This window comes from Hemicordylus capensis, chromosome 2, assembly GCF_027244095.1.
Source record: "Hemicordylus capensis ecotype Gifberg chromosome 2, rHemCap1.1.pri, whole genome shotgun sequence".
Classification (NCBI taxonomy): Eukaryota; Metazoa; Chordata; class Lepidosauria; order Squamata; family Cordylidae; genus Hemicordylus; species Hemicordylus capensis.
Genome location: NC_069658.1, coordinates 307,498,233 through 307,513,942, shown reverse-complemented (window position 1 = coordinate 307,513,942; position 15,710 = coordinate 307,498,233). Strand labels below are relative to the sequence as shown.

The window sequence follows — 15,710 nt, the reverse complement described above, 5'->3', positions numbered from 1 at the left end:
TGCTTCCCACTGCAGTTCCTTGCACTACATAGGAACATAGGAAACTGCCATATACTGAGTCAGACCATTGGTCTATCTAGCTCAGTATTGTCTTCACAGACTGGCAGCGGCTTCTCCAAGGTTGCAGGTAGGAATCCTTCTCAGCCCTATCTTGGAGAAGCCAGGGAGGGAACTTGAAACCTTCTGCTCTTCCCAGAGCGGCTTCATCCCCTCACTACCTGTATAGCTTAGTGGTAGAGCAGAAGGTTCCTTCTCATTTGCATACTTTTAGATCCAGCCTTTCTCTATATACTTACACAGAGAAAGCAAAATAATATAGACAGACATCCTCTTTGCAAATCACAGATATCAATACTACAACCTATTTCTACATCATTGAGGGGAAATGTGTTTATATTCTCAACTTCAGATTTTAGAAACTATTTTCAGTGTTTATTAATTAAAAAATAAAATAAAATAAGCCCTGCAGATAATTCCAATATTTTAGCGACAGATGTTCACGTCAAAGCATTACAAATTAAGGGCATTCCTGTAGGAAGTTCTGTTAATTCAGTGTAAGTGAGTAGGTAAAAATAATCTGCAATGCATTTGAAAATTGCAAACAATTGTGGAAGATAATTTGTGGTTCTCACAGAATACGTAGCAAATGGTGCTTTTCATTCCTATTTTCTACAGCCAAGCATTAAATTGCATTACGTATTGCAAAATGTAAATCTGCATTTGTTAATTTAAATGATTAGAGCTATATTTTCTCAATGGAATGTCTGCTGATGTTTGAAATGTTAGTAAATATCAGTTGTTGCAAATAGTTGTTTGTGGTGGCATCCGTGGGCTGAATTTGTAAAGATACAGTCTTAGAGGAGTACATTATGCTGTTCCTTAACATGCAGAGCTTTCAACAAGCAGCAAGTCAGAAAGTATAGATTGTGCTGGCGTGGGAGTGCTGGGTGGCGTGGGGGGTGGTTAAAAAAACACCCCAAAAACAACCCTCACACACTGCCAAGCTGGTATGAATAAAGCTGCAATTTTTATTGTTATTATCCAGACATCCCGCCAGTTTGGCAACCCCAAAGCAGAGACTAAGCAAGATGAGATGTTAGTGTGTTTGTAATCTAGCCTTTATGTTGGTAAGCCCACCCGGGAGAAAGGTGACATCACAAAGAAGCCACCACACTGACCACTTATTTCCTTCACCACCTTCTGGCGGCCTCCCTGCCCAGTAGACCACCAGTTTGGCTGTCTTTCACTCCTAAAGTTTCTTTTGCAGGCCATCCTTTACAGATCGCTAGTGCCCCCCTTACTTACTTCTCAAGAGTCTCAGTCTAATTCAGTGCACTATACAGAGAAAGCTGTGACAATAACAATGTACTGTACTGTATAATTTTCATTGAATGCCAAAGCCTTTGGGAGGAAGATTTCTGCCCCCACCCCCAACTCTCTCTAATGTCTCATTGTAAGCTAAAGAGGTCGTGAAAATATAGGGTAAGAGGGAGAGCCTGTAATAAAAGCCTTTGCTTCTGCTACTGATTGCTAGGGTTAGGAAACTCCCGGAGCTTGGCTAAACAAGTTCAACAGTGCACACCTTCTATTGCTCCAAAGCTTGGCAGCCTTACTGGGCTTGTCCTCGGGCCTCAAAAATCCCCCTCTGCTTAGCTTTGTGTGATTGCATATTGAAGTTCATTATTTGGGTCAAAAATAAACTTAAATTTCAGAATTGCTCTCTGTGCATATGCAGAGTCTCATTTTCCATTCCAGGCTGCAGAAGAACCTGAGGGCAACATTGTTTGATTTGTATTGCTTCCGAGCAGTATGAGCTAGGCAAATTTGTGTTCCAAACCAGATAATTACACGTTTCAGTGACTTCACTCCTAATTGTTGTTTGCTTTGACTAGCAGTAGTTCTCTAATATTTCAGGGAAAGATCTGAGACTAATTTTAACTAGAGATGTTGAAGAGTGAACTAGGAACCTTCTGCTTTGTTCAGTCAAGTTGACTCCAAAAAATGGAAATTCAAAGCTGCCCCGTAATTAAATAATAAGCTATAGATTTAATAAATAATAAAAACAGATTTAATTTTAAATGTACACAAAATATATTTTCAGTTAGGTAGCCTCTACAATAATAATTTTTATTACACTTTCTGGTCTATTATATGTTTTTCAGACAAATATTTGCAGGCCTATACAGAACCCCACCCCACACACTTTTTTTAAAATGGCTACAATTCTAAACTCAATATGAACAGACAATCAGAATTGTGTTCATTGGGGCTACATTGCCATCAACACACCTAGGGTTGCATACTTTTTGTATTTCTGCTTCAGAAGATTGGAGATGGTGGTGAGTGCCTGTTAACCTAGTGTTTCCAGATGTGGACTTGCAACTGTTGTCTCAAGGTTTCCAAGATGTGGACTGGCAACCGGATTTGCAACTGTTTTAAACCTCCTGCAACTATTGCTGTGCTGAAGGGGGTTTACTGAGGTCCAACGATGCTGATGCAAGCGCCGAGTGCAGCTCAAATCACTCAGCGGCTGTTACCCGTGTGTAGGTCCATTGGAAACAATAGGCTTGCTCATGTGTAACATTTGCTGTGTGGCGGCAGGAAGAGCTCATTTGTATGATGCTGCTGTGATGGCAATTCCCATCCCATTTCCTCCGCCAAGTGTATTTTGCAGCAGCCTGCCTCCCTGTTTTCTCAGTGACTCACTGTGACTGGCTCAGTGGCCCCAAGGAGGGACTTCCCACTGTGTCGTGTGTGTCTCTGCTGCTCTATCGCTACGGTGCGCAGCCAGCAAGCTCCCTCCAGGTCAGGAAACGTATGCTTCCCCTCTATGCACCACTGCGGAGGGGGGCTGGTGTTGAACTGTGGGGAAGGGGGGCACCCCCCACCCATGAAATTAAAATGTACCTTTGCCCCATGGGATTCTGTGATCCAGAGGTTACTGGTCTTTCAGTTTCAACTGTGTGGAAAGGGTTCTGTGGTGGTTTCCCTTCCCCTTGAAAATGAAAAGAAAATGCACCCTTTGTCCCATAGGATTCTGCGATCCAGTCAGAGGAAGGCTGGTGTTTGAACTGTGTGGGAAAGGGTGTGTGTGAGCTGTATGTATACTCAAATTATCCTTTTTAAAAAAGCAAAGCATGCATATTACCCTATGTGAATTTTATGCAATGTTTTTATGCTAAGTGGAGATTTTATTTTTTATTTTTTGGTAAAAAGCAGCAACCATTTCCACTTTTTTGGTGCCAGATTTTGATTATTTTCACCACCTGGACTGGCAGCCCTACTGTAACCACTCTGCTTCCAGCCTGCAGTTTTAGCATTAGTCTAGTGATGTGAGCAGAAGCTTTTGACAAAGGATGTTAAGTGGCATATTTCAAGCCTGTTCCTGCCTTACTAGTTCCTTCGTTCCTCGAAAGTAAGGAAGACAAATTCTGTCAGTGAGAAGCAGAGGTTCTCTCATCACTGCCCTATCAGAGTTTGCCGCCTCAGCATGCAGGGCCTTTAACTGGAACTCTCATCTCTTCCGCCACCTCCATAGCCTGGCAGTCTGAAGTGACTGGAGGAGGTCCCAGGGCCTCATGCTTATGGAGGCTTGCACAGCAACAGATACTCTTCTAGTTCCAGCAGATTCAGAACATTATTGATTCATCGTGGGGGTGTGTGCAAATTATTTTTGTCATGCACCTCATACAAACTAGAGGCAGCCCTGTTTCATGGACAGCTTTTATATTCATTTCCCAGTGTAACTGAGAAGTTGGGAGACAACTCCAGTCCTCCTGGATTCCTAGCTCACCACTTTTCTGTTTGCTGTTGCATAATGGTCAATTGCTCAGGGGCTGTGGGGGTTACAACAGGAGTCCTTCTGTAACTCCAGCCTTTAGACTCTGGTGTGCTCCCCAAACTCCAGAAGGGCTCTGCAAACAGTGGCTCACCTAGGGGATTTTGGCACCTGGACCGCCACTGTTGCTGCCGCCATGAGGCCCCCCTGCTGCGGTGAGCCCCCACCCCATGATGTCATGTGCTTGTGATGATATATTCAAACTGTGCAGACATGACTCACAGTTTTTGTGGACCACTGGGCTGGATGGATAAGCCCAGTGGCCGCTCCAACTGCCGCCCACCACCACCACGGAGGGGAGGCCTGCTCAGCTCCCCCCCCCACATGGTGGCTATAATTACAGAAAAGTTGCAGTTTCTCCATGGGGCAGTGGTGGGGCAGGAGCAGAGCAGGCATGGGGTGGCGGTCTTCGGAGGTCCATGGACCTTGGAGGCCATGGACTGGGGCCCCAAGGTCTGAGCGTAAGAACAACTCTGTCTGCAAGATTTAGTCTCTGACATTCAGTGATGTGTTTCCAATATTGTAGAGCCCTTCCAGAGTATGGAAGAGTTGTGTGAGGGCTTCTGTTGGACTCCTGCAGCCCCTAGTTGCATGAGTGCTTTGTTAATCAAGATGTCAGCCACTGGTTCCTATCCCAGTTACCGGCTGCCTTGCAGCATGAGAGAAGATTGCTCAGCAGATTGTGCAAATTGCATCAACTGCACTAGTTATGTTTTTAGCCTTGTCTGCCATATGGGGGACCAGCAAGTTCTGTGTGGCTTGTGGGATTAAGAAATGATGAGTGAATACATTTTTCTCCTGGGTGGGGGCTGGGGAGAAAACCTCTGTACCTATATACTTTAAAACAGAAACACCTTTAGACTCTTGAATGTGAACAACCAAACACAAGAGTAAGAAGTAAATATATTCCTATTCTGGCACTACTCTTGTAGGGAAAAAAGTATTTGTTTTGGAAAATTCATATAAATTGGTAACTCAAGCCAACAAACTCTCAAATGGCTCTTTCCCCTCAAGATTCCCTTTTTCCTTGCCAGGGGCCAAGTGTTCCCGGTGGTATTTTGCTGTAATTGCAGCATAGGCACAACCATATACAGCAGCTGCCAACATCATGAGACACACAATCCCACAGACCACTCCAGTGATTACTACAGTGGCAATTGCATGACGCAAGTTAACAGGCCGTGGCTTTGGTTTAGGTTCACAGTGTGAGTGGCTGCTGTCTCCGTTATGATGGGCATGCTTCTGAGAACCTGTTGACTCTGAATTATGGTGAAGAGCACTGGCCCGGTGGACTTCAGAAGCTGTAGGAGGACAAATCCCATACATCTCATAAGGAATTTTGAGGAGGTCTTTTCCCTTCCGATTTTCAGGTGTTGAGCAGATTACAGCGTCACTAATGCCTCCTGAAAATAAGATATTGGTCTTAAACTCTTGGTATTTCAGACAACTCTGAACCTACCAACTAACCAACAGTAATGCAGAAATTAACATTTTCTCCCTGTAAAAAATGACAACCATATTTTATTATTCCTTGGTAATTAAAATTAGAGCAATTTAACTCAGAAGAGTGATCATTTGTGGTTAGAAACTAATTAGAGATACATTTAAATTTATTTTCTAAATGTTCTTTGAAAATAGCCCCAGACATGACGGGGAAGGGGATAAGGTCATAAATAAGAGAACATACCAATAATTACATTGCTAACATCAGTCCTACCACTAACATTAGCTATAAACCCAAACTATAACAATTACAGGAACCCAAAGGGCAGTGCATACCCACTGGGATGTTTGTGTGAACCTTTCCCCCATTAATTGCAACCCTTCTGAAAAATCACTCCCAGAAGTCACAGGATTCTACAAAGCAGTTTGAGGAGCTGCTCTCAAAAAATGGAAATTAGGTAATGTCTAGAATGCATGCAGAAATGCTTGAGTACCTGTTCAGGGTTATTTGGCTAGCAAACAAAGTCTATGGCTGACATCCAGACTAAATTACTCCTGAGTAAATCCTATTGAAATTAAATAGTCATTTAGAGTAACTCCTCAGTAGTACTCTTGAGTAATAATCTGGATGTCCACCTATTTAATCAACAGTTATTCATTACACACATACATTCATAACTGTGAACACAGTTATTTTAAAAAACCTGATTTATTAAATCACATGATCTGAGCCTAGGCACAACCTGCTTTCCATGCTATTAAAGCCATCAGTTGTACAGCAGCTAACTTAAGTAACTCACTCACAGACTATGCAGCAAAATATGGGCAGTTGGAGTAGTGCCTATGCTGCTGTGTGTGTTTAAATACCACTGACAGTGTTGCAGAAGACAGCTGTTCTGCTCCATCTCCAAAGTGAGATGTTCTGCCCCATCTCCATCTCCAAAAATGAACAATCAGTTGTGTAATGCAATGCCCATTGGGAATAATGGGTGCTGCATCACGCAATTGCATTTGTACAGCTTTAAGATGGAGTGGAATATTCCACTCCCTATTCCACAACATTGTCAGCGTGGCTTAAACACATGCAGCAGCACAGGTGGTGCCCTAACCACCCATGTTTTGCTGTGCAGTCTGTCAGCAACTGAGTTTAGGAAATAATGGTTAAGATAATGCTGAGCAAAGGCAAATTGGGAGGTCAGAGATCAATGTGAAATGATTCGGTTTTTCCCACAGCTCAGTGTGGGAAGGTTGGCCCATCCAAGTGATGGCAGGCCAACAAACTGCAGTTTCTGTGAAGAAAGGTCTGAGCCATAAAGCCTCAAGTAATTAATGTTTGGGTAGGAACTAAGACTTTTCCTCATGCCAAATGCGTTCATCAATAAGGTATGGTATGCATGCTGCGTTTACCATAAGAGACCAATTTCTTCTACAATATAATATGTATCATCTCTTTTACTCTACGTAGAGTAGTTCTTAAGATCCCAATAAATTGTTTTATCTGTTATTAAGCAGTTCAGAACAAACACTTATAACAGGGCTACTCAACTTTGACCCACCTTCAGATGTTGGTCTACAACGCCCATCATCCCTGACTATTGAGCTGGGGATGCTGGGAACTGTAATCCAAAAATAACTCAAGGGCTGTAGTTGAGTAGCCCTGCCCTGAGTAATTGTGCAGAGGTTAGAGTAGTCACGGTTCAGAATGATGCAATGTATGAGATGTGATACCAAAAACAATAACTAGTTCTGTATCAGAAAATCATCCATAGTCCAAAAGAACAGCTCTACATATTATTAGATGCTTCCTTGAATTATAACCAGAAAAATTAGGTAAGTTGAAATGTGTCCTACTGAGAGTTGCTTGATTTATAGTATATGCACTAGAGAAAAGTTATTTACCTCGATACAAAAAGCTTTCCAGCCACAATTTAAGGCCAAAGACTTGACAGGTGCATTGCCAGGAGTTACCCTTGAAAAGAACGACTTTCAGATTTGGGAGTAATTCCAAGAGAAGTCTGTCTACTTTCTGAAGCTTATTATGTTTCAGAGACAATAAAGTTATGTTCCCTGTGTTATTTCCTAAAGTTCCAGGCAGATTTACTATACTGTTGGATGATAAATCCAGTTCTTTTAGGTGTGGAAGAGAGCTAAACGTCTTGTTGTCTATGTATTCAATGAAGTTCTTAGTTAAGTTAAGGATCTGTAGATGTCGCAGTCCTTGAAAAGGGCTAGGAGATAGACTTGAGATCGAATTATTTGATAAGTCCAAAATTTTGAGGGCAAGTGCATCAGCAAAAGCTCTTTGACCAATTTTCTGAATGCGATTATTTGACAAAAGTAAGATCTGAGTTTGCACAGATAACTGTGAAGGAACTTCAACAAGCCCTTGGTTCCGGCAGTCCACTGTTTTTGAATAATGATGACAGAGACATCGGAGGGGGCAGCCACTCACCACTTCTATTAATAAGAACACACTTGAAATCAAAGCCAATGTTCCTGTATAATGAGAAAAGAATTTTAAGAACAATAAGAATACCAGAAGAATTTCAGTGCTATGTTTAGTTTTTTTATGACTGTATGTAGTTAGCATTTTCAAGAAATGTAGAATTTGAACAAAAGATTCTTGCCGAATCATTGCATGCTTCAGTAGAGAACTGAGTCCTAGCTATAACCGTACAAAATACTAAGAAGTAGCAGTAGATCCCTAAATCCCTAAAATCCACACTTTACTTCCAACAGAGGGTCACTAATTTAGTACCTTTTTACCCTATAAGAATAGCCAGCCAGCTCCCTCTCCCCCCACCCCAAACAGCACTGAAGTTGGGATTAATTCTGGATATTGTGACCTTTGCTTTTTTCAGTCATTGCACCCCATTTTTCATGCAGAGAACCCGGCTTCTTTTCTCTTTACATCAGACAGGTAAATATAGAGAGAACTCCTCCTTCCTTGTTTCTGGCAGTTTTTTCCTTCTTCCCTTCCTTCCCCTCCATGGGTACATGTGTGCGTGAGAGAGTGATTGTGGTTTCATTGAGTTAAGCTAGAAGGATTTCCATTTAAATCTGTTCTTTACCAGAGAAGGCAGGGAGGGCAGCCAACTTCTACCCTGGGTTAAAAAGAGTAGCCCACAGGGTTACCGGAGGCTCCCAATCCTTAGGATCCACCCAAAGACTGCAGGTTCATGAGACATAGCTTCACTGCTAGGCAAACAACAACAACAACAACAACAACAAAAACCAGCAAGCATATCACATTCTTGGTCTGAATTTTATCTCATAATGACATTCAGTGGTCATAAGACAACCTGCAAAGTGAATCACTCTCATGAGAGATTAAGCCACGGCTGAGTTGTAAGACTGAGACTCTCTTCCTGAATAGGAGTGAATGTTAGCTGATTCTTCAGCCAAAGATAGCCACAGGGTGTCCCATCCAGTAGAGGCAACCATTGCCACATCTGCCCCTTGTTTTTTCTGTCAGTCCAGATCCCCATAGATTTAGAACAACCCTCCATTCTCCCACTGGTGGCCCCGGCAGCTCAGGGACCACTTCCTTTCCGGAACTCCACTTCCTGGTTTCTAGCATTCCCTTGTCATTTACATAGCCCAACCCTAAGAAAGACCCTTGTACTGAAGAGTTGTTAGCTGGTTCTCTGTCCTTAAGCTGTCCCTCTCCAGTCTATTTTCCCTATTTGGTCTCCCTTTTCCTTTTAATCCTCTTTCTCACTCTCTTGCTTTCCCCTGTCTCTTGCCTTGCCATATCTCCAGACCAGCTTGTGCCTCCTCTCCTCACACAGTCAGATTTCTTTCCTCTCCCTTCCTGGTTCTTCAGACTGGTCCCCTCTCTCTCTCTCTCTCTTCTGCCCAACTCTGTTAGCTTGCCCCTCCTTCCTGCTCTCCTCCTGCTGCTTCTTTGGATTGGTTCCTCATTCTGTCCTCACCAAACTTGTTTGGGTTTCTCTTCCTTTTAGTCTGCTGCCGGTTCTTCTAACCAGGTCTGTCCTTCCTCTATCTCCAAACTCCCTCGGCTTTGCCTTTTAGCCTCTCCGGGTCTTCTGCTGGTGCCCTGGATTGGCTTCTCCTACTTTCATTAACAAAACTTGTTTAGGTGCCTGTCTCTCCCTCTGTCAATCTCCTGCCAGTCTTGCAACTCTCCCTGAACTCCTTAGGATCTCTTCCCTCTTTGCCTCTCATCTCTTGGCCAATTCTGGTACCAACCTCTCTCACTCACTCTCCCCAGCTCTTACCAGATTTCCCCCCTGACCTCCATTGAGCAGACCTTCCATCACTACTCCCCTCCCCTTATCTCTCTCAATAAAGGTAAAGTGTGCCATCAAGTCGATTTCGACTCCTGGTGCCCACAGAACCCTGTCATTTTCTTTTGGTAGAATACAGGAGGGGCTTACCATGGCCTCCTCCCACACAGTCTGAAATGATGCCTTCCTATATTTCTGCTGCCCGATACAGGTGTTTCCCATAGTCTGGGAAACATACCAGCGTGGATTCAAACTGGCAACCTTCTGCTTGGTAGTCAAGCATTTCCCTGCTGCACCACTTCACTTATTGAGCAACAATATAGCAGAGCTAAAGTATCAAAGCCCAGACTCATAAACATTTTGTGAGTGCGTAATATGGGAATCCCTGCATCCAATACAATAGCCAAGCCTCGACTTTGTATTCAATAAATATATTTTTTTATTTGGACTTTTAAACCTGTGGTTGTGACTTTCTCAGGAAACTGCCTGTTTTATTACCTACCTTACAAGATCCCACAATGGAATAAAAAGCACCACTCGTAACAGTATCAGTAATAATGTTTTGAGTGAGGCTTGTTGTAATAAGGCTGCGGGCTCAACTGTTGTCTAGGGGATTTTTAATTCATGTTCATTCATTGATGAGTTTTGCCTTGCGTTGGCTAGTCTCTGAGAGAGGTCAAACACATTGGCCATGATTATGCAAAGTACTTAAGCTTGTGATTAACTTTAAGCCTATGAGTGGTCCCATTTTTTTCAGTAAGACTTACTCAGCTTCTTACATTTCATCATGTGATCTATAAGATATTAATCAGTCATCCCCATCCAATGAATTCCAGTTTTTCATTTCAGTGCATTCCTTCCAACTGCTTGTCAGGCTGTCCATTGAATTTAATAGGATAGCTTACATGCATGGGAGTTCTATGCACATTTGAGTGAACTGAGGTCTGTAGATCAGACAAGTATTTGGGGAACTGTTGGATCAAGCTGTATCAAAAGGTCCATCACTATTTTCTACAGCACATTATACAAGCTTCTAGTAATTCCTGTGTTTGAGTAGCTACTTTTAAATTTATCCATTGCAACATTAATTGTATAGCACATTTATTGTTCTTGTTTATGGTACATATGTATTTTCTAACAAAGCGAATGTCTCCCTTCTTTTAAAAAGTTAATGAAGTTAGTAGCATGATGTGCTCCTACAATTTCTTACAGTAATACAATGCATGAATGCTGGTAAATATAGCAGGATCTGCAGGAGTAAATCATGAATATTGCAATATTTATATGTGCACAATGCTATAGTCATATACCAGATGATGGGGATATATATGCATGCTTTGCATAAGAGAGATTTTTCAAACCATTTTCTCTTTTCATAAATGGTTTCTGAGGCTCATCGGTCATGTCTTATCTATTATTGTGAAGCAGAAAACCTTTACAATTCAGCTTCTGTACACATTTAGTAAGTCCCACTGATCTTAGCAGGACGTTCTTCTTAGTGGGCTTTCACAGAATCAGACTGCCAGTATTAGTATTTTTTCATCAGGAAGAAATGGGGCGGGGGGGGGATAATTGAATTTCAACTTCCAAACTTAAATTAGAATTGATAACAGGGAACATACATTTAAGAACACCATCATTTGCAATGAATCATGCCAGCCCTCACATGAAGCCCATGACTTTCATCTTGTAAATCATTTTCTAAGTGCCATTCAGAGAATAAATGGAAGTTGAACTGAGCCTACAAATATTCTATTTGTATTTCCACACATTGCATTCACATAAGAAAGATAAGAGGTGGATTGTGCTCCAGCATACAAGTGCAGGACAATTACTTTTCCTGTAAGAAAAGAAAGCCACTTCAGAAAGAATTATGGCTAAGGCTTGACTCTTATGTACACTTACCTGAGAGTAAGCCCCATTGAACATAATAGGACCTACTTTTGACTATACATTCATAGGACTGCATGACAGATTGTTTTCAAGACAGAATCCCTTCACAACAGATCTAAATAAAAACATACCTTACCTTTCATAGTTATTCACTTCTCTTGCTTCCAGAAGTTATGTGTGAAGCAAACTTGCTGTAGCAGTTAGAAGTAGGACCACTGTTCCATATGATTAATACATTTCCCCACAAAAGACCACTGCAGCTGCCATAGGATCTCAGCTAATTGCAGCTTTATAAATGCTGACTATTTTTCTGTTAGATCATGTTCCTTTTCACACTTTGTTGCTTGCTGCTCTGCTACCCACAGCAATTTTCTCTGCCTCTGTTATTCAATCAACAGGCCATGCAGAGTGTCTGTTAACTTGTGCTGGACAGCTGTAACATAGAAATCATGACCTAATAGCCTAGCCTTTTCAATTATTTAATCTACCTCAAATCCAAGGCACAAAAATAAAGCTGACTTTTTCAATCCCATGTAGTTCTTGAATTCTGTTGGATTGTTAGCCATGCTTTGTCAATCCTTGCAGAATCAGATGACTCTGAGCTTGTGTTCCCGCCACCCTCGTTTGTGATTGGAGGCAATGGGCTGTGTAATCTCAGTATGAAGAGGCCTTCATCTTGATTACATGGTTTTGACCATGCACTTGTTTACCGTTCTGGGGCTTATTCTTTTGATTTCCCTAGGGATTAGTTGTGCTGACAGGATTTTATTGTAGAGAAAAAATGGGTTTTTGTATTTCTCCTGAAAATTAAAAAAAACAGAGAACTTAAGAGATTCAAAATATCGGCTCTTTCTTCCCTCTTTCTTTGGGCATTCCAAAACTTGGGCCCTGAATAAGAAATACCCTTAGCTGATATATAAATCAGGTTTATGCGGCTATGGTATAGTTACCTGTACCATTGAAGCTTGACCTTATGACAAACTTCATAGTCACTTTCTTGGGTTGTGCAGAGGTTGCCATGCAAAGCTACAGGACTTCTTCCTGTCCTTTTCCTATTATTTTCATTATTTATTTGTTTATTTATTTATTAAAACATTTTTATACCGCCCAAAATTTACGTCTCTTGGTGGTTTACAACAGAATAAAAACAAAGTAAAACATTCGTTAAGAAAAAAAGGGGGACACACACACATTACAATAATTTAAAAACTTCAAAACAATACTTTAAAACAGCATTAAAACCATTAAAACATTCATTAAAAGCCTGGATGAAGAAATGTGTTTTTAAAGACTTTTTAAAAGCTGTCAGAGATGGGGAGCCTCTCATTTCACTAGGGAGCGCATTCCAAAGCCTCCGGGCAGCAGCGGAGAAGGCCTGTCCGTGAGTGGCCACCAGACGAGCCGGTGGCAGCTGCAGACGGACCTCTTCAGCAGATCTCAGTGGGCGGTGGGGTTCATGCAGAAGAAGGCGTTCCCTTAAATACCCAGGGCCCAAACTGTTTAGGGCTTTATAAGTTATAACCAGCACCTTGTATTTTGCCCAGAAACATATCGGCAGCCACTGTAGCTCCTTCAATACAGGAGTTATATGGTCTCTCCGAGATGACCCAGAGACCAGCCTGGCTGCCGCATTGTGGACCAGCTGTAATTTCCGGACTACATACAAGGGCAGCCCCACATAGAGTGCATTACAGTAATCCAGTCTGGAGGTTACCAGCAGATGTACCACTGTTTGGACACAGCGGGCGTATCAGCTGAAGCTGATAGAAGGCACATCTGGCCACCTCCTCGACCTGCGACTTCAGGGAGAGGCTCGTATCCAGAAGCACCCCTAGACTGCGTACGTGTTCCTTCTGGGAAAGTGTGACCCCATCCAGAACAGGCAGATCAAAATCATCTCTCGAGTTCCGACCCCGGACAATAAGTACCTCCGTCTTAGCCGGATTCAGTCTCAGCTTGTTATCCCTCATCCAGCCCATCACTGACTCCAGGCAGGCACTTAGGGAGGTTATGCCCTCTCCTGATGATGCTGACTTGGAGAAATAGATTTGAGTGTCATCAGCATACTGGTAACACCCTGCACCAAATCTCCTGATGATCTCTCCTAGCGGTTTCATGTAGATATTAAACAACATTGGAGACAATATGGAGCCCTGGGGAACACCATACAAAAGTTCAGATTTTGAAGAACAGCAGTCTCCAAGGGACACCATCTGGAACCTTCCCGAGAGGTAGGAGCGGAACCACTGCAAAGCCGTGCCACCAACTCCCAACCCCCTCAGACGCTCAAGAAGGATACTATGGTCGACAGTATCGAAAGCCGCCGAGAGATCCAAATGGACCAACTGAGTCACACTTCCTCTGTCAATTGCCAATTGGAGATCATCCATCAGGCCAACCAAAGCAGTCTCCACCCCATAGCCAGCCTGAAAGCCAGTTTAAAATGGGTCAGGATAATTAGTTTCATACAAGACTGTCTGGAGCTGGGAGGCCACCACCCTCTCAATTACCTTGCCCAGCCACGGAAGGTTGGAGACAGGCCTGTAGTTGTTCAAGTCCGAGGGATCCAGGGTAGGCTTCTTCAGAAGCAGTCTAATAATTGCCTCCTTAAGACAAGGAGGCATCCTACCTTCCATCAGAGACACATTTATAATGTCTACCAGGCCCTCCACAACAACCCCCCTGCCAGATAATAAAAGCCATGTCAGACAAGGGTCAAGAGAACAGGTGGTAGGCCGCACCATTCCAATCAGCTTGTCCACATCCTCAAGAGTCACAAACTGGAACCATTAGCCTCCTGAATGAGTGACTGTGCCACAGAAAGGGCCAGGAACAACCCTGATTTTAAAAGATGGTGGAGTGGAGACTATATACCACTAATGATGGGTGTCATGAATCAAGCCACCTGGACCACCCACCAGGCTTAGGTAACAAGAGCTCAGGGGATGAGGAGTCCAAATGGAGTCCAGACCCCCTTGCTGTAAAGTTGCACCACAGTCCTGAGGGTCAACCCAGTGACTGGGAGCTATCAGCCTTAGAAGATGAGGAAGGGAATGAAGGACAGCTGGCACCACCAGAAACCTTTGATCCGGAAGAACCACCGCCCCCACATCACACAGAAAATACTCCTTTGCCTCCATCTTCTGAGGCCTTTCCTGAAACCACAACAAACAGAGAAGGAATCATCGTTCCACCAGAGAAGTTGACATATAAGGAACAGAGTGTGGCTCCTTTAAATGACCTCAGCCCCTAGAAGAGGTGGGAGGAGCCTGAAACAGAGATCCTGGAGTAGTCCTATTTAGGAGCTCCATCTTGAAGGAGCAGTTTCTGAAGAAACTTCATTTTAAAGCCTTCCTGTCTGCTATTGACAAGGAGACCTTGTCTCTTGGTTCTGGATTGACTGCTTGCCTGACTTCACCTTGCCTCCTCGTATATACTGTCTTTGGCTACTGACTCATTGCTTGTCTGACTATGCTTCTTGCCTGCTCCAGTTGACTGCTACTGACATTGTCCTTGGCACATATCCTATGGACTGCCTTATCTTATGGACTTCTTTCTGGATTCAAGCCTTGGCCTGATGACTACAACTTCATGGACCTGTGCTACCCTGATTTGTCACCAGTACATTCCAAACACAATATGGGGCTAGGGTTGGATCCTGTCTGATCCCATTCTGAAATGGAAACTCCTGTGGGTCACCAGATCCAGCCATTAGTCTTAAATCCATAAAATAAAACAATATAGTACCTCTCCATCATGTAAACTAAAACCCCACAATCTAGGGATGGGCCCGGACCGGTCCGGAGGCCATTGAAAAAGCCTCCGGACCAGTCCGGACCTGGGCAGTTCGGTTCGGGTGGGGGGGTAGCTTTAAGAGCGGCGGGAGGGTTTACTTACCCCTCCCGCCGCTTTCCGGCTCTGGCGCCGTAATTCTAGGAGTAATTGGGGCGGCAGGATACCTCCCTGCCGCCCCTTCCCCGCTGTTGCTGGAAAAAACTCCCAGGAGTCCTTTGCGCGCGCGCACGTCACAGAGAGGCTTGCCGCCACACCGCCGGGAGCCATGCTGGGCTTCCCTATCCCGATTTTCACTAGGCGTGAGAATCGCCTCATTGTCTCTTGCTATGGATACCATGTTTACTGAAGATCCAACAGAGTGTTGTCATTAATCTGAAATGTATGTTGTAGATATGCATAATAATTCTGTCATAAACATGAACTTTGTGCCGCATGTTAATTTAACTAATCTTCACTAATGTGAAAGTTCTTCAAGTCAAATCTTATTTCTG

The 15,710-nt window shown here is 43.2% G+C and overlaps 2 protein-coding genes across 7 annotated transcripts in view; one reads left to right on the top strand and one right to left on the bottom strand.

The window, feature by feature from the left end:
- The window catches only part of CACNA2D3 (calcium voltage-gated channel auxiliary subunit alpha2delta 3), an 878,040-nt gene that overhangs the window by 737,932 nt on the left and 124,398 nt on the right, over positions 1 to 15,710 (top strand). The gene's annotated exons all lie outside the window — the stretch shown is intronic.
- Positions 1,544 to 11,969, bottom strand: LRTM1 (leucine rich repeats and transmembrane domains 1). The gene is made up of 3 exons (XM_053293296.1): positions 11,561 to 11,969; positions 7,181 to 7,777; positions 1,544 to 5,241 (listed from the first exon to the last, which is right to left on the bottom strand). The coding sequence occupies exons 1-3, from the start codon at positions 11,565 to 11,567 to the stop codon at positions 4,814 to 4,816; spliced, it is 1,032 nt and encodes a 343-aa protein (XP_053149271.1). The 5' UTR covers positions 11,568 to 11,969; the 3' UTR covers positions 1,544 to 4,813.

What these genes read in the sequence shown, in the direction of transcription:
- LRTM1 (XM_053293296.1), bottom strand. An exon ending in GGAAAGCTTTTTGTATCGAG is followed by an intron (nt 5,242 to 7,180) that starts GTAAATAACTTT and finishes TCTTATTTTCAG; the next exon opens with GAGGCATTAGTGACGCTGTA.